The 19,423-nt window shown below is 42.5% G+C and overlaps 1 protein-coding gene across 1 annotated transcript; it reads right to left on the bottom strand.

Moving 5' to 3' along the window:
- Window positions 1-477: 477 nt before the first annotated feature.
- On the bottom strand, window positions 478-19,143 carry LOC136572567 (KN motif and ankyrin repeat domain-containing protein 1-like). The gene is made up of 3 exons (XM_066573261.1): window positions 18,951-19,143; window positions 13,732-13,801; window positions 478-5,111 (listed from the first exon to the last, which is right to left on the bottom strand). Exons 2-3 carry the CDS (start codon window positions 13,766-13,768, stop codon window positions 3,514-3,516), a joined length of 1,635 nt encoding a protein of 544 aa, XP_066429358.1. The 5' UTR covers window positions 13,769-13,801; window positions 18,951-19,143; the 3' UTR covers window positions 478-3,513.
- Between the last annotated feature and the right edge of the window lie 280 nt (window positions 19,144-19,423).

Here is a 19,423-nt window from a genome sequence, read left to right as displayed (position 1 = left end):
AAAAGTAAACCAGAAAAATAACCATGTAAAAATAAATAAATTTAAAAAAAACATGAAAAAGGGAAGGGGACATGTCGGTGGCAGAGGACAGGCAAAATTAGCACTTCAAGTGTCTTCCATTGTAGCAATGGCTCAACATGCTGCAGGAGACGAGGCAAGCTCACTGCCACTCTTTGAATTTTGTTCTGCCCATGTGTTACATCCGCAGCAAGCAGAACAGATCGTAGAGTGGATGACACAGTGTGCCTCAAGTACCACCAACTCCTCTTCCTCCCCACTGCAGGTACACATCAATCAGTCTGCAGCAGTTGGCCATGATTATCCCTCCGCCATTCCAGTGAGAACTTATGGCCTGTAATGGTTCCTGGCCTGAGGGCCTCACGGCTGTGTTACATAATTACAGGTTTTATTCTATATAGGAATTCTAATGTGTCTGCCGCAATACTTGCTTCGAGAATCAAAGAGAACTACATCTCCCATGGAAATGGTTACTGGATTTATTTATGAAAAAAAGTTTATTGATTTCACATAGCACATTCAATGAATATTCACTTGTAGAGTATACAGATTATGAAGTTATAGTATAAAGGGAGATAGAGGAGAATTTTCTTAGGTCCCTGGTCAAAATATGGAACAATTATTAAAATATTTCCACAAACAATGACAAATTTAAAAGGGTTGTCTGAGTTGTGGGTTTTTATTAAAAAGGGCTTTCCCATGTAATAAAATGACTAACACTTCTCCCCCCAACCACTGTGACACACAGCGCAGCTCTGAGTCTCCCCTGTGATGTCACATTTACAGGCTGCCCTAGCCTGCTTACGGGAAGTCACAAACGCTGCAGCCAATAACATAGCTCAGTGATTGATACCAGCTTCAGTGCCTTTGACGTCCCGTAAACCGGCCGGGACTGCAGCCTGTAAACAAGCAGAGGCACAGAGGACCGAGCACCAGCGTGGGAGCGGCAAGAGGTGAGTATATTCCTGTTATTTATTTTACTGCATGGGAAAGTCCTTTTAGTTAAAATCCACAACTTCTCAAAACTCCGACAACCCATTTGAGAACTCTTGGGAACTACAGTGATAATTCTGGTCTGAGTTCTGCTCTACCATCATAGACGCTCCACTGGAGAAGAAACATTGAAACATTACAGTAAATGAAAGGAATTCTATATTTTTGCAATATAAGGTATTTAATCACAGATGCTTAATGAAAAGGATTTGGGACATCTGGTCCATACTATGTATTAGGCCGCTGTCACATGAGCGTACGTGCATTTGCACTCACATACAAAATGCATGGCATGCAAGTTCAATGCGATTTTTTTATGGTCCCATAGAAAATAATGGGAGGAATCGCCTTAAAGTAGGACATGCAACGACTCTTATTGCGGACCATTGGTCAGATAGAAAAATCAGTCATGTGAATTGTAGTGCTGCAGTATCAGAATGACCTGCAGAGTGTGCTAGTCAGGCAGTCTGGTACCTGGAAAGTAGAAGTAAGGGTTAACACCTGATGGATGTAGCAGTAAATGGTTGCATTTAAGCCAGTTCCTGCCAGAAGCAAAGGGGGAGCTTACAGCTTGGCAGTGCAGAACAGACTGCAAGCTGAGGTTCAGTGTGGACCAGTTGGGTCTGTCACCCGGTCGGATGGAGGAAGACGCCCTCCCGACCCCCCGTGGGTTATGAACCCTAATACTTATTTAGACTATGCATGTTTACGTTGCTATGTGCTGTAAATAAAGGCTGGCAGGAGCCAGATTTTAAGAGAATCCACTTAAATACAATCCAATAAATACTTTTTATGAGGGAGGTCTGTTTATATCTCTATCAGACGGAACTCGCACATGAAAATCACCCCTGTAATCCAGCCTAAGTCACCAGCTCCACTTTAAAAACTTCCAAGTTCAGCACAATCAATAAATATCTCAATTAATATGCATAATGCAACTAAATATGACTCAAATCGCACTACATTCGGTGCTTACGATTGCAGAACCATTGACATCAGTCATGTAGGATATGCAGACTGACATATGCAAATGAATGCACATAAAATTGTATATGTCTGTAATAAACTGCCCTTTACAAACTAAAAATGACTGCATGATACAAATTATTTTGTATACATTTATACTGACAATTGTAGCCAAGTATGATTTTAAATATAATGATTTGGCAGATCTATCCACTATAATCTACGGGCACATCAGCATATATGTCAGGAGATGTGACTGAATTTTACATAGAAATAGTATGCAATAATTCTAAATGATCTTACAAGTTTGGTTACTTTCATGATACTTACCCTGCATATCTAATGCTTCAGAAGCCTACTTCCCTCTATGACTTTCTTTTCATCATCACCACCATATGTATTATTTGCCATATTGGGTGAGTTTATAGTAATTCTTAACTGTTTGCCTTTGTTTTGTGTATTAGGCCTCCTGTCCACGGGCGATTCTTCATTGCGTTATCCGCAGTGATAATCCGCATGCGGGTAACATGTGAGACGCTTTCCCTAGGGTAAGTATGGAAAGCGCAACCTGATGTACACAAGTGGAAATCCGCAGCGATTTTCTGTTCGCAAATAAAAATCGCGGCGTTCCGCGATGAACCTATTATAATGATAGGTTCATCGCGGAAAATCGCGCTGACTTTAAGTGTTCTCCCGCGGTGGAAATCCACTTGCGTTAAAACACGACAGGTGGCCTAAAACAAATTTTCATCTGTGTCACACTGAACTTTAGAGCTTTTGAGATGTTTACTTTCAATAACGGTTTCCAGTTCCTTTGACAACTGGGGTGGTTTCTCTTTGCTACTCAGTTGATATACGTCACTTGTTGGATGACATGTTGAACTGGCCTCAATGACTTTGGCTGGATATTCTCCTATTCGTATTTTGGTACTCCTATTTTCCTATTGGTATTTGGACTGTCAGCAGGTATACTTGCCAAGATAAATTGCAATGGAGAATGCAGTCCAGAAATGAATCATAGAATAGCACTGGGTTGTGTAGCTTTGCTAGGAGTAGACAAGATCTGGAAAAGTAAAGACATCAGTTTCAGAACTAAGTGCTGCTTAGTAAATGCAATTATTTTTCCCATTGCAACTTATGTTGGTGAAAGCTGGACACTTAAAAAGGATGATAGGAGAAAGTTAGATGCTTTTGAATTATGGTGCTGGAGAAGAATGCTTCAGATCTCATGGACAATGAGAATCACTAGCAAGGAAGTACTGGATCGTGTCAAGCCTAAAATGTCCCTAGAGGCGAAGATTTCAAAACAAAAACTGTCTTTTTTTGGACATATCATGCGAGCAAATGGACTGGAGAAGGACATTATGCTGGGATTTGTCAATGGTTCCCAAAGAAGAGGTTGTCAAAGAACCTGCTGGTTAGACACAATCATGGCATACACTGGCATGGCTATTTTCCAGTTAAAAGAAGCTGTACTTGATAGATGAAAATGGTGAGAGTTGATTGGGTGACTGAGAGTCGGCAAGGTCTAAAAGGTTAATCATCATCATTTGGAGTGTTGGCAGGTATACTTGCATCTGTGACATTATAAGTGTCAGTGGAAGATGTGTATGAAGAAATTATATCTTTGTCCACCATACTTAAATCTTCTTCAGGTAAATACCCGTTATGTGGCATAGATATTTCAGGTAATGATTCTACTGCATTTTCCAGAAGTTTCATGTTATTATCCAGGAGGCCTATAGTTTGCCTAGAGGCAACAGCTATCCTCAGCTCTTCCAATTCATCAGCTGCAGCCTTTACATGATCTTCAAGCATACTAATAACTACCCTCTGGTGTTCCACAGTATGCTGAAGTAGCTGTATCTCCTTATCTGCTTCAGACTGTAATCCTAATAAAGATTCCATAACCCATTCACCTACATCTTTGGTTTCAGGGGATGCTTGGACTGCAACATCTTTGTTCTCTTGTCTCGATCTGTAATAAAACACACTATCTGCCATGCTAACATCTTCCCCAACTGCAACCGACTTACGAGTCTTCTGTTTCACTGCTGGGTGGTGGCTAAATGTTTTGTCACCTGCCGCTTTCTTGCTCCCTAAATTCCTATCTGGGTCACTTAGCTTCTCAGTAAGTCTTTTCAGCTCTGCTATTTTACTTGTTTTCTGTGCTGTAGTTTGTAAATTATTTTTCTGCTCAACCTGAACGTCTAATTTCCTGTTTCTGTCCATTTCATCTAGAGCACAATCAGTGATACTTGTCTCCCCATTATTAACCATGTTTGCTTTCTGTGTCTCCAAATCATAAGTGAGCTGCTTGTTCTTTCTGTCCAGAGTCGAAATCTTCATTTGTAATGCAGGAATAATCTTTACCTGTTCTTCCAGATCTTTCAGCCGCCTTAATGAAGCAGCCATCTGCTCACGGATACATTGAAGATGACCTGAAGTAATATTTGCAGCTGGAGTACTTCTACCAGAATTTATAGGACTTATCTTTACTGATCCTGTAAAACTTTGATTTACCATGGCATGAGTCTCTCCACTTTTGTTTTGTTGCACAGTTAATGATGTTTGAGTAAGGTTTGGTGAACTTCTACTAGCATTGCTAAGTTTTGAAAGATTGGAAGACTGATGATATCCATCTTGAATGTCTGCATAAGATAAATGTAGTTGTTCTTGTTGAAGCCTCCTGCTAGTCTCTTCTAGTGTTTTCTGAACTTGAGAATTCTTTGCAATATTCTTTACTGGTGGTGGTGGAAGCAGTTTAAAACTTGGTGTGGGAGAGAATTGATTGGACTTCCTTGAGGCCAGGTTTTCTTTAATGTTTGAGGAATTAGTTTCTGTTTTACTACTTGCAAAAAATACAGAATCTGATGCTCCATCTTCACTAAAGTCCAAAGATTCAGTTGAAAGCCAAGTGCCTGTTTGGCTTGACAGACTTCTTAAAGATGATGTAGAACGGCGTGGCCCTCTTGATTTTCGACTGACATGTAGTTTTTTCAAGGTTTGACCGCTCTGAATATCATCAACATATTTCAAGAAATCCAAATCCAACTGAAAACCATATGGAGTTTCAACAGAATAGGAAGCTTTCTCATTTTCAGTCCCCCAGTACAAAAAGGGACCTCCTAGATCTGTAAAAGTTAAAACACAGAATTTTATAATAGGAGCTTGTGTAATAGTATTTTATAATAAATATTATTTAATTGGTGAAACCTAATTGCAATTGCCCAGGAATAGAAAACATATCTGCTTTTTTCCAGAAACTGCACCGCACCTGTCCATAGCTTGTGTCTAATATTGCAATTAAAGTGAATACGGCAGAGTGCAGGGTGTGGATATCTGCATCACAGTTTTTGGAAGAAAGATGCATATTTTTTCTTATCCTACACAACCTGTTTAAGTTACATTTATTTGCTGTCTGTCAAGAACATGCTTATGAATTTTTTTTTTAATATCCGTTTTTATTTAAATTTTCCAATATATGAGACACATGTATTACATGGAAGCAGTACAATCAGCTTTGACCAATGAAGAGGGACTACTAGTTCAATATGTTAGCTCAATGCCGAGTAGTCCCGCTAAGAAATTTAACAGTGAACTTATTAAACATAGTTGGGGTGACTCACAGACAAGACGTACAGGTTGGGGGGAGGTTGGGGGGGTGGAAGGAGGGACGGTGAGGACTGGCTGCTGGGTTCATAATATGAGCGAATTCCTATAAGTAGGCGCTTCTGGTCGGTGCGTGGGTATCGTCAGGTTGGGAAATCTGGTCCCTACCCCGGCCCACATCCATGCACAAGTTGGAACGTAAACCGCAACTGGAGGGCCGCCTCCCCACCGGCCAGGGAACCGCCTCGCCCATTCCTCACGGACAAGACAATGATAGAACTACAGCTCAAGGCGCAATCTACGCCATGGGCCCCACAACTCCATGAATTTGTCATGATTACCTTTGGACCACCTAGGGAGCTCCTCCAAGTTGCAGGACAAATCCATTCTATCTCTCCATTGAGATATTGAGGGAGGTAGTTTTTGCATCCACAGAGAGGGGATAAGTGCCTTTGCTGCGTCAATTGCCTGTGCCAATAATTTCTGCTTTAGAGGGTGAAAGCACCCAGAAGGTTTCCATAGAAAAATGATCTTTGGGGATAGTGTGAAGTTACGATCTAGCTTCCTAAGAGTCCTCTCCACTTCGCGCCAGAAGGGGGTATGAATTTATTATTGAAATAGATTATCCACTTAATTGTAGTTTTGCTGGTTAGAAAGATATGGAAAAAGGCATGGTTGAAGGAGTTGGCCTCTTTTTAGTAACTATTTTCTAATGTGTGGGGGCAGGAAAAAAAATCACTTACTAATATAAATTCATTAGAAGTTCTCTAAAGTTTTCTTAGTCTAGAAAGCCACACCTCTTGTTCAGAATAGCCTTTCCCCCCAGCTGCACAGCTCTCTATCCATAATACGACAGGACATGGAGGGTCATGTGATGCAGCATATCCATGGGATGTGCTGCTCTTCTAGATGTGCCCATTAGAAGGGAAAGAGGATAGGTTGGGGCAGCGCAGTGTAGTAACAGTATATTATACTTCCTTGTCAGTATCCCTTCAACTTTATTTTTACAGGCAGCCTTCCAGACTTAGATCTGCTGCTCAGGAGAATGAGAAACAGGACACTCAGACACATAGCAGAAGCAGCAAACTTACAGCAATGAGAACTCTGTATGTTTGCTGATTCAGCCATCTGCTTCTGAAGAGCACTGTATGAGAATTTTTCTCATATTCATTACTGTAAATCTTCTGGTTGGACTGCTGTAAGGACTCATGTCTACAGGCGGGTCTAATTCTGCATGTGAGAGCCCGCAGCAGAATCCAACCCTGCCCACATCCGAGAACTGTGCTTATCCGTCCAGGTCTTCTTTTTACTGCAGATGTGTGCGGAAGCTCAAGCCAGCACACATGCGCAGTAGACGTTTTTTTTCTCCAAACTCTTGCTTTCCTGCGGAATCCAGAAAATCTTAAATACGCACGGACAGTCGCTGATGCAGAAACACTCCTTTTATGGAGTCTGCGTGGGGAGATAATGTATTTCCCTATGCCTGTCCACACAGTGGAAGGAGTGCTCTATGTGCCCAGGGCTAAGATAGACCTGCCCGACCACTAGCAGATTTCTGCAAATTCGGCTTGTTATCTATAGAAGAACTCAGAGCAGCGATTCCCCTCAGTTAGCCCTCTTTCATTTGGGTGCTTTAGTTTCCTGCCTGCATAGATTCTAAATAAAGATTTCGAAATAACCATCCAGGCCATCAGCTAGATCTGTTTGTGGCCTACCATCCAGGCCATCAGCTATATCGGTTTGTTGTTTTAAAATCTTTATTGAGAATCTATGCAGGCAGGAATCTAAAGCACCCTAATGAAAGAGGGCTAACGGAGGGGAAACACTGCTCTTAGATCTTCTCTAGATAACAAGCCAAATCTGCAGAGATCTGCTAGTGGTCGGGCAGGTCTATCTTAAGGCCCATTTACACCAGCAGATGATCACTCAAACGACAGTTTAAATGACAGCTTTGAGTGATCATTTTGCATAAAGTATTAAAGTAGCTACTCAGCTACTTAAGTACCAATTAAGCTGTGCAAATGAAGCCTAGGGCTATTATCTGAGCTTAGATCCTTTGTTTCTGCATCCTCCATGGGGAACTACTGATAAAAGTGAAGGACGATTTTTAGGTTAGTTTGAATTTAACGATCAGCTAACAGTGCCCGAAAAGTGGACGATGGGCGCACATTAACACGCACCGATTATTGCTAAAACGATCTCCCATTAGCAATTTTTTAGCGATCATCGGCTGATGTAAATGGGCCTTTAGCCCTGGGCACATAGAGCACTCCTTCTAGAGTGTGGACAGGCATAGGGAGATATATTATCTTCCCACGCAGACTCCATAAAAGGACTGTTTCTCCATCAGCGACTGTCTGCGCATATTTAAGATATAAGCCACGTATTTTCAAATCGTGGTCTGACGCCTCCTAGATATTGACCGGAGGGTCGGACACCACATACGTGGGAGACAGCTATTCTGATTAATACAGCAGTCATAGATATAGATACCTATAAGCAGATCGTAGAGACATTGTATGCAATTACCCCAAAAGGATATAAACACCCCTAGTGGTTTTATATATATATGAAACTAGGAGAGTATGCCTGCTCGATAATATTTATTATTAGTGTATGTAAAGGAATCACAAGAAAGTAGACCAAGAGATCACGTCGTCTATGAGGTATATTCGTGATGTACTACAAAAAGATCTTTTGATATGTCTATGGAATATAACACCTTTTTAAATAAAAAAGAGAAATTAGATTAAAGGTTGATCCATTGTGAGTTCATAGATCTCCTGATGATCTGCCTGATGAGCAGAAGGAAACACATTGAGCTATGAACCAATAGGAACACTAACTACATCAGAGATATAAATTACGTAGCTAAAACTACAAACGATCAATTGAACCAATTTTGAAACTCAGTGTGGATTGTTCTCTCACCAAGAAACTATACACATACTTACCTAAGGTGGGACCAACAGAAGTTGATTGTTTTGAAGGTTTTAATCTCATACACTATTGCCTTTATAATATTTTAGGTTGATACAGATGGACTCCGAGCCCCAGGTTTTAATATATATCTAATAAAATTATGTTTTAACTGTTTATACTGTGGAAAGTGTTATTGTATCTACAACCCAATTTCAAAAAGCTGTGTAAAATATAAATTAATGTACATTTTAAAAAATTTGAAAATTTTATCCAATCATATTTTATTCACAATAGAACACATATTAGAAGTTGAAAGTCAGACATTTTTCCATTTCTTTTAAAAAATTAACTCGCTTAGAAATCGAATGCAGCAACACATCTTAACATTTGGGACAAAGCCATGTCTACTATCCTGTAGCACCCTTTCTTCCTTTTACAGTCTGTAAATGTCTGGCAAGTGAGTTTTGGCCCAGAGAAGACGTTGGCATTTCTATATTGAGTTTATGTATGGTTTCTTTTTTGCATGACTCTAACTTGCGTTTGTGGATTGCACTGTGAATCATACCTGCTTTTAATGCAGTGCTGCTTGAGTGCCCAAAGATCTCGAGCATCCAATATTGACAGTCAAACTTCTCTGAATCTTTTGATATTATGTACTGGAGATGGTGGGATATTCAAAGGCTTCACAATTTTACACTGAGGAACATTTTTCTGAGGTGGCCCCCAGCAGTGACAGCAACCCCCCACAGTGGCCCCCAGCAGTGACAGCGCCCCCCACAGTGGCCCCCAGCAATGACAGCGCCTCCTACAGTGGCCCCCAGCAGTGACAGCAGCCCCCCACAGCAGCCCCCAGCAGTGACAGCAGCCCCCCACAGCGGCCCCCAGCAGTGACAGTGCCCTCCACAGTGGCCCCCAGCAGTGACAGTGCCCCCCACAGCTGCCCCCAGCAGTGACAGTGCCCTCCACAGTGGCCCCCAGCAGTGACAGTGCCCCCCACAGCGGCTCCCAGCAGTGACAGTGCCCCCCGAGACCCATATACCTACCCCCTCCAGCTTGTGGAAGCTCCGCTCCTCCTCTGCCTGGCACGCCGCTAGCAGCGATGATCTCCGGCACACACTGTGATGTCAGTGTGCTACTGGATGCCTCCTCCCCCGAACGCTCTCGCAGAGCCAAGTAGTAGGAGATGTCAGGGGAGGGGGGAGGAGGATCCCGGCTTCACACTGACATCATGGTGCGCGCTGGGATCAGCGCTGCTAGTAGCGCTGCTTAGTGATTACCGGCAGGGGATTCATGGTCCCTGCCAGTATTTACCGTTAACAGGGTGAACGGCCGACAGTGGCCACGTGTCAGCGACTATGGCTATGCGTGTCAGTGCTGACACGCGTGTCATAGGTTCGCCATCACAGCTATAGACCATGGAGGGAACTCAGTTACTTTGTGAAGGTCCACAGTTTGTGAGTCACAGAGGAGCTCACAATTTTTGTTCATGGAGAAAGCGATAGAAAGAGCACAAGTACTAATATAGGATAACGTAGGAGTCTATATAGGGGCCACAATAAAGGGGACATAATTGCTGTGAGCTGGCCCTGCTTTGTGCCAATGTCCCTCAAATAGAGTATGATTTAACATTAAACTCACATAGAATAATAGTTAACATTTAATGGCACTGCTTCCATACAGTAATAGAATGACACAGTCCGTGACTCAAAATGAGCATGTTGGTTCAGGTTGCGCACTTTCAGGATTGCAGGGGCGCTGCAATTTATGGTTCAAAAAGTATTTTATTTTCTTTGATGGGCGCTGCAATTTAAACAGAGTTGTCGGAGTTATTTTTCTATTATACACTTTGTCCCCCCTTCCCCAAACTATGCTTTGAGTAATATACTTATCATCCAGTGCCCCAGCATCTGACAGGTGACGCCACTGGATCTACTGGGATTTATAGTGGATTTGTAGTGGATTTTCCATGTGGAACTTCCACGCGAAAGATCTATGGCATTTACAGTAGTGCCCGAGATTTTTAAAATCTCAATCACATGCTGCGGAAGAAAGTTTGCACAAACCCTATGGGGAAATTGACATATACTGCAGAATTTTAATTCACAGCATGTTAATTTAGCATCTGGTGATATGCTGTGGAATCCGGCTCTTCTCAATGAGGACTCAGTCACACAGGCGTTTATACGCGTGTCTGTCAGTTGCGTTTGCGATCCGCATCTATATAGAGCCAATGCTATTCAATAGGAGCGGTCACATGTGCGAATTTTACATGCGCCCAAAAGCATGCGGTGAAAATTACAGGACACAACGATTGACAGAACGCGGCAATCTGCGTTCTGCATTTCAATGTTACGCACAAACGCATGTTTTGAAGATGCCTCCGATTTTTATTTTTTGACCACGCCGCACTGTACTCCTGTCATGGAGCATGACGAAAAAGTTCGGGCCGCTCAAAGATTTATGCGCATTTTGATGCGCACTGTGCATTTACTCAGGTCAGACGGGCGTTTTACCGACGCGGATAAACGCTGCTAGGTGCAGATTTTTTGCCATGACACGATCTTTTAAACGCATCAGTTATGCGCACAAAAATTTGTGTGACAAAAATTTGTGGATCAGAAGCAGAAGGATATACAAGACTGTGTGTGTTTGTGTGTCTCTGTGTGTATGTGAGTGTTCTGCGTTTGTATAAGTTGTGTATGTTTGTGGTGTGTTTGAGGTGTGGTCTGGGATATCTAGGAGCTTCAGAGGGTTTGGCGTAGAGCAGACCTGGGCAAAGCACGGCCCGCGGGCCACATCCGGCCCGCTGAATAGCTCGGACCGGCCCGCAAAGAGTGTCCTGGTGACTCACCAATGAGTCCGGTGCTCATGTCCACGGGGAAAATCGGGCCCGCTACGGATTCTACATGTAGAATCTGCAGCGGGTCCCTCCTGCCCCGCGGACATGAGCGCTGAAAATACAAATAAATGACAATAAACTCACCTCCCATCCGCTCCGTTTCTTCTCTTCGCGGCGGCGTCATCTTCTCTCGTCGCGGCCGGATCTTCATTCTTCGGCTCGGCGGATGTGCACGATGACGTCGGTGACGTGCCCCGCGCATGCGCCGGGCCGAAGCAAAATGATCCGGCCGCGGCTGAGAGAGGATGGCGCGGCGCCGAAGAGAAGAACCGGAGCGGGTAAGTAAAATGTGATTTTTGTGTCCCGCGGATCCGGACGGCTTCCATAGGCTTCAATAGAAGCCCGCGGGAGCCGTCCCCGCGGGAGACCCGCATGAAAATGGAGCATGGTCCAGATTTTTTCATGCTCCATTTTTTTTTAAATCACTTTTATTGACGATCCGCGGGTATTTATCTACCCGCGGGTGGTCAATGCATCCCTATGGGGTGCGGATCCGCGCGCGGGAGAAGAGTTAAAATCCGCTGCGGATTTTAATTCTTCTTTTCCCCGTGGACATGAGCCCTAAGGGCTCATGTCCACGGGCAAAATGAGATTTAAAATCCGCAGCGGATCTCCCGCGCGCGGATCCGCACCCCATAGGGATGCATTGACCACCCGCGGGTAGATAAATATCCGCGGATCGTCAATAAAAGGGATTTAAAAAAAAATGGAGCATGAAAAAATCTGGACCATGCTCCATTTTCGTGCGGGTCTCCTAAAATAGGAATTTCAAGGATTTACTCACCCGCAGCGGGCCGCGAAGCTCTTCTCTTCCTCACAGCCGCATCTCCCTTGCTTCGGCTCGCCGGATGTGCCCGGCGCATGCGCGCGGCACGTCGACGTAAGGAATTCATCCGCCGGCCGAAAAAGAAGATCCGGCCGTGAGGAAGAGCAGAGCTTCGCCGCCCGCTACGGATAGGTAAATTCCTTTTTATTGTTATTTTCAGCGCTCATGTCCGCGGGGCAGGAGGGACCCGCTGCAGATTCTACATGTAGAATCCGTAGTGGGCCCGATTTTCCCCGTGGACATGAGCCCTAAGTGATGCCACTGTAACTTCTGAGTGGAGATGGGAGTGCTCCTTACCGCTCCCCTCTCCATTGGCAGACACGGGGGCCGCGCCGTAAAACGGGGTGAAACACCGGGTGTTCACCGCGCCGTATTACAGCGCCATTCATTTTCAATGGCGGCCGTATTCTGGCCGCAAATCGGGCGGCTGGAATACGGCCCCATGAAGGCAATGTGCATGGAGCCTTCGTATGTTGGTCTGGCCCTCTAAAACCATTCCAATTTCTCATGTGGCCCCATGGGAAAATTAATTGCCCACCCCTGGCGTAGAGTCTGTATTACATGTATGTCATGGGAGGGAAGTGGTTTCCAAGAAACAACATACATGAGTCCATATGAAGTGGAGGTCGGCTGTGAGTAACAGCCAGGATCCGACTGCAACGGTGGGATAGGAGAGAACACCCTTATATGTAACAATCATTGTTGATCACTGTATGAATAGATTTAACATTGTCTCTCTGCCATGCAATCACGGAGGGTTAATTGGTTGCCAGTCAATGGCCCTCAGGTCTGCAATGGCTTTCAATGTAAATTAATCGAGATAGTACACTGCAGTACAAAAGTACTGTAGTATATCATCTGAGTGATCATAAGAATGCAGGTTCAAGCCCCCTACAGGAAAAAATGATGGAAAAAGTAACAAGAGTAAACAAAAAAATCCACATAAAATTTTTTTAAAAATCTTCTTTGCACGCGTTTCACTTTTTTTTGTTTAAAAAATGGAATAAACCCCCCACACTAGGAATTGCCACATCTATAATGACCCATACAATATATTGAACACATCTTTTATACCACACAGCAAAGAAAGACAATAAAAGGAACCAAGAATGCTGTTCATCAAGGTGAGTAAGGAGACTTATAAGGCCATGCAAGCTCCTCTGGGTTATTTATGCAAATAAGAAAGATGGAATTACTACCTCTGCAGCGCCACCTATTGGATGGCAGCATTCCTTCATATAAATGTCAGACCCTTTATACAGGTCTTTCCCAATCTCGTCCAGTCATTCAGTTTCTGCATGCTTTTATATGGGACAATTATTGCGCAAAACTCTGCGGAAGCATGGGATTTTGAACAAACAGAACGATAATAGTCCCGTGTAAAAGGGCCTTTACATGATCCCAAACCTTTTTTTTTATCCCTAGATACAGTGCTGAAATGGAAGAAGTTTTCTTTTTCTATCTAGCTATTTCGAAGAACCAGTAATTGAATTACCTGGAAGGTCATTTCGTAGATTAACAGACTTTGTCATCCTGATGGCTTAGAAACCACAAGCACAGTAGACCTGTTAAAAAAACATGCCAACATTGAGACCACACATTAATAAACATACACTGAAATAAATATGCAAATTTTAAAACTAGTGAACTTCAATGACATGGGTTTTACATTAAAATAATCAGCATCACTTTGCTCATCATGGGTAGTCTTTTTCACACTTCCGCTACTTAGCATTGCTTCAAAGGGAAAATGTGGTGCATCACGGATACAGTAGTATTAACCCCTTCATGACATGGCCTATTTTGGGCTTAAGGACGCGACAATTTTTGGCGGACTTTCTTCTCCGTTTATCAAAAGTCATAACTTTTTTATATTTCCGTCGATGCGGCCGTATGAGGGCTTGTTCTTTGCGTGGCAAACTGTAGTTTTTATCGGTGCCACTTTTGGGTACATAGACTATATTGTAAAACTTTTTTTTTTTTTATGATAGCAGGGAGAGAAAACGCATCAATTCTGCCATAGATTTTTTTATTTCTTTTTTACAGCGTTAATCATGCAGCATAAATGGGACATTCCATTTTTTCTGTGGACCGATACGGTTACAACGATACCAAAATTCTTACATTTTTTTTGGTTTTCCCACTTTTCTGCAATAAAAACCCTTTTTTTTGGAAATCTTTTTTCTATTCTAAATTGCTGCATTCAAAGTCCTGTAACTTTTTTATTTTTCGATGTACGGAGATCTGTGAGGGTTTATTTTTTGCGAGACGAGCTGTAGTTTTTACTGGTACCATTTTGGGGTACATATGGCTTTTTTGATCCCTTTTATTGCATTTTTAGTGAGGCAAAATGCTAAAAATTAGCATTTTGCCTCAGTTTTTTAGCGTTTTTTTCCGTACACAGTCAAAAGCATGTGCAACTTATTGTACGCGTCGTTACGGACGCGACAATACCAAATATGTGGTGTTTTGTTGTTTTTTTTTACCTTTTTTTATGCTAATCTGAGAAAAAGCATAAAAAAATGTATTTTTTTACTTTTTTTTTACATTTTTTTATTCATTTTTTTAATCTTTGTTTTTTTTACACTGTTTGTGTCCCTCTGAGGGGCTTTGACCACTGCCCTGATGATCGCTGTCATAAGGCATGGCAGAGCTACTGCTCTGCCATGCCTTATCGCTTATACAGCGATCATAGGCATAGGCAATACAGGACGCCAGTGTCTGGCGTCCTGTTACCATGGTGACAAGCCGGGCTCTTGCGATGTTATCGCGAGAGCCGGCCAGAGACACAGAGGGAGTCCGCTCCCTCTGTGAACTCGTTCCCTGCCGCGATCTACATAGATCGCGGCAGGGAAGGGGTTAACAGCGGGGGGCGCATCTCCGACATCCCCCCGCTGTTGCAGCGGGACGCCGGCTGTGACTGACAGCCGGCTCCCGCTGCAGGATAGCGCGGGATCATATGTGATCCCGCGCTATCTCCAGGACGTAAGTTTACGCCCTGTTGCGGGAAGTACCAGGCTCCCAGGACGTAAACTTACGCCCTGCAGAGGGAAGGGGTTAAGAGTGCTATGGACCCATAAGAAATTCTTAGACACAGTAAAGGGCTTGTGATAGATCATTAAGTTACATTTACATATACCAGAAGTGGTGTAAGACAAAGCTGCACCGCTGTCATACAGCAAAAAACATGATAAAAATGTCAAGTAAATAAATGTTTCAAATTGTGAGTTTGCCTCTACCTGTGACTGTGATTTGCTTGAAGATGTTTTTTATATATATTAAAGCGCTACAGTTTTTGTGGGAGATTATTTTTAGCTAAAGCCAGAAGTCGATTCAAAGAGGGTGGGGATATAAATGAGGGGCTTCTACTTCTCTTGACCCGGGTATAACCCGAGTCATTCCTTGCTGTAGCCTAACCATTTTCTTAACATCCCCCTAAACCCCACCTTCCCTGCCGAATGACGACATATGCTAATTATGGATCATTTGGCCACAGCAGCCATTTTATTACAAATATAACTTTACACAGAATTTAGCATATCGTTAACACCCCGACTTACCCATAGACCAGAAAGAGGTCACCGGAGCCCCAGAAGTCTGCTACCCCCCCATTTTTGAGAAATATATCTGAAATGCCTCCCGCTGCACACCAACTGACTCAGGAGACCGAATTTCCTAATTGCCTCCAGCCGCAATTCAGCTGACTGGGGAGACCCGATATCAGCAATTGCCTCCAGCTGCCCACCTCCCAACTCGGAGACCTGGTAGCCATTCCAGGTCTAGACAATCCATCATCTCTGCAAGGACTCCGCCCTGTCAGAGCTAAGAGGCGACAGACCCACCATAACCATTAATCGTCGCTAAGAGGAGGGAGGGGGAGAGGCGGCCATTTGCGCATTTACCCCCCACATCCCTCCCCCCATTGACTTCTATGGGGACCTCTGGTGCCCAAATACACGGAAAAATAAAGCCGGCTGCTTTCTTTGTGTGTGACTGAAATGCGCAGGAGAAATACGAAAACAAACCCATTGAAATCATTTGGTTCTATTCTCTGCCTATTGCGTGTGTAAATTATGCATGCGCAAATATGTCCATGTAAATCTGGCCTAAGTTTTTTTTTAGAAAAACACCCCTTTTTTGTTGTTTCAATGCAACCCCATTTTTTTGTAGCTCTGTCCAGATGTTCATTATAGGTTAATAGTAAAATATGAAAAGCCCTACAAACTTTTGTAGTAACGATTTTCTCAATTTTGCTGCTTTTTGGGCCAATAGAATTTTTTGTAAATATCAGCATGTTCTAGTTATGGTGTTTTGCTTATGGTTTTTCCATAGACATTTATACAGGAAATAGCACCAAAGAAAATTGTATTTGTGAAAAAAACATCATCCAAAAAAACTAGAAGGGACATGGCGACTCAATCTTTCAGATTTACTGTAATTTATGCAAAAAATTGGCATAATTTAGAATTGAAACCCACGCCATCTTGTAGCTCGCATAATTTTCAGCTTTCGATTAAAATAAAAAACAGCTCTTCTATAGGTAGATCATCCGTGAAGACTCTAAATATCCCAATAATCAGAGTGTTCATCTTGAAATGTCGTGCATGGGGCACAGCATACCATAACATATTCAATCAGTTACAGCCTTCGCCATGCGGATGCTGAACCATCAGTTCCAATCCAATCAATAACAACTTAAACAGGTTTGAGAAAGAAGTCAGTGTGAAATGCGTAGCCATCAAAGTTGATTGTTTTCACATGGACTCCTCTGGATTTTTTTCCCACAGCAGCACCTATTGTGTCTCCATTATGTTGAAATTATTATAGATTTCTGCTTCAGCACACTGACGCCTGAAAGATGTGCCAAATGACAATGAGAGGCTTGTTCTTCCTAACACATTTTGCGCACTTCATGATAGCACCACCTTTACTTAGAACGGCATCTAAACTGCCAGTTTAAGAAAATATACCCCCGAATGTTTTAGTACCTGTGTTTTTGTTGGTCTTCTTTTATTGTCAATTTTCACACTAATAATCATGTGATTCACACATTTGAATAGCATGAAAAATTTTGGCAGGGATTTTACATGAAATCACAGAACCCATTACATGTACTGCCTTTGACACTCACCCACTGTCACCTTTGTTTGCATTGATTTTGTAAAGTATGAAACTGGACTGCTATGGCATGGAACCGGGTTGTCTTCATCAACAAATTCAGGTTTTGTTTGGATACTGATGACTCACCTAAGGGTGAGCGCCTCAATTCTGCCTGTGCTGTGGAGCTGCACACTGCCCCCACTACTGGTGTGATGGTCTTGGGGGCCATTGGATATGACCGTTGGTCACCCCTAATAGTGGTACGAAGGTCAATGACAGATCAGTGAAAATGTTCAGGACATCCTGCAGTCACGTGTTGCCGCTCATCGCGGGGCTTCCAAGAGGCATTTTCGAGCAGTACACAGCAGAGGTGTCACAGGAATGCCTCCACAGCATTGCCACACTCCTATGGCCTGCCCGGTCGCCAGATTTATTGCCAATAGAACATGTATGGGACCATCTGAGACACCAACTTCGACAGACTACAAATTTGTATGATCTAGAGACTCAGATAAAGCAAATATGAACCGATATGCTGCCAGATACCAGAACCTGTCCATTTCCCCCCATATCACATCTTGTATCCAAGCTAGAGGTGGCCCAGCAGGGTACTAGAGGCTACCTTCAAGAATTCAGTTTTCTGCAATAAAGAATCTTTTTGCTCTGATATTGTAATCACTTACTTATAGCAACATTACAATCATACATAGAAAGTTTCACTCAATTCCAACAACTCCTAGGTGCTTGATTATTTTTACGAGTATACATGTGATAGATGTGAATTTCTGCCACAGATTTTAGAGGCGGAATGGGGGCTAAAAAATCTGTATCAGATTCATCCGTGTGCACATGCCCTTAATGTAAAATACACCACAAATAATGACTTTTTGTATACATGCCTTTTTGTTTATGCGGATGAAAAAAAACAGTGGCTGTCCATGGGAGAAAACTGCCAGAAACTGGCTAAAAAAACATCATAGCAGGAGTATGCTGCATTTGAGAAAAACAGAACACCAAGGAGCTAAAAAAAAAAAAACAGGAAAAAAATGTTGTCTCTCTGCACAGATTACAGTGAATTTGGTGCACCTGACCAGGAAAACACTGATTTATATTTATACAAAAGACAACAATGAGTGATTTATACAAATGATAAATTAGACATTTTATTACTTTTCCTACATATAAAAATATACTTATATTTTTTCCTAAACAATGAATTTTCATTGTATTCTATTATCACAGCACTCAGCAGAAAAACATGTTTCTTTGATGTAAATAGGGAAAAAAAATTACAATGCACCACATGAACTACTACATCATAATGGTATAGAAAATATTGAGAGCGCAATTATCAAAGTCAGTGTTACATAATATGTTCCATCCAATAATGTCATGAGAATTGCGCACAGTGCTGTAAACATTTTGTACATAATAACTTGTACTGCATATAGGATCACAGAAGCAGAAACAACGGATTCATGACAATACCTTTAAGTTAATACACTCAAATCGATATTTCAGCATTTCCATTCCTAATATAGCAAACCTGGATGCCTGACCTCATAGTTCTGCGTTAAAAAAGCAAAAGAAAGCCCCCGTTTGTCATCCACCTACCTTTTCACCACAGGGTATCGTGTGGTAGCATTTAGTTGCTGATTAAGGAGGATTATTCAGAGATCTCTGAGAGAATGGTTTAAAAGAATGAGTGAAGTAGAACTGAAACTTGCAAAAACATCTGTTATCACAAGAAATGTGATTTCCTCAGGATAGGCCAGTTCTGGGAAGCAGCCTTTCCTTTGGAAAACTATTCATTGTTATGTAGCCTGAACATCATTCCAGAATGTCAGGAGTATGCAGCCAGCTTCCTGACAGCAAGAGTCGTGCAGCTGCGATCTTTAACAAAGTGTAGGATCATATAACATATGTCAGATTAATCTTCACATCTATATATGCTTTCTTCTTCCTATATACTGCCAATAACTGGTAATTCTGCACTTACGGGGCATGTTTATATCGAATTGTAAAGGCTTCACGACACACAGAGACAGTTTAAACCATAAAACTCATCATATCTCTATTTTACAAGC

Source organism: Eleutherodactylus coqui, chromosome 1 (assembly GCF_035609145.1).
Source record: "Eleutherodactylus coqui strain aEleCoq1 chromosome 1, aEleCoq1.hap1, whole genome shotgun sequence".
Lineage (NCBI taxonomy): Eukaryota > Metazoa > Chordata > Amphibia > Anura > Eleutherodactylidae > Eleutherodactylus > Eleutherodactylus coqui.
The sequence above is the reverse complement of the archived record's forward strand: the minus strand, read 5'-3'. Positions and strand labels throughout refer to the sequence as shown.

Bases quoted from the DNA above. Each gene is read 5' to 3' on its own strand.
- LOC136572567 (XM_066573261.1), bottom strand. From the start codon at position 13,768: ATGACAAAGTCTGTTAATCTACGAAATGACCTTCCAG. The intron at 5,112-13,731 runs GTAATTCAATTA...TAACTTTTACAG, and splicing joins TCTACGAAATGACCTTCCAG to ATCTAGGAGGTCCCTTTTTG.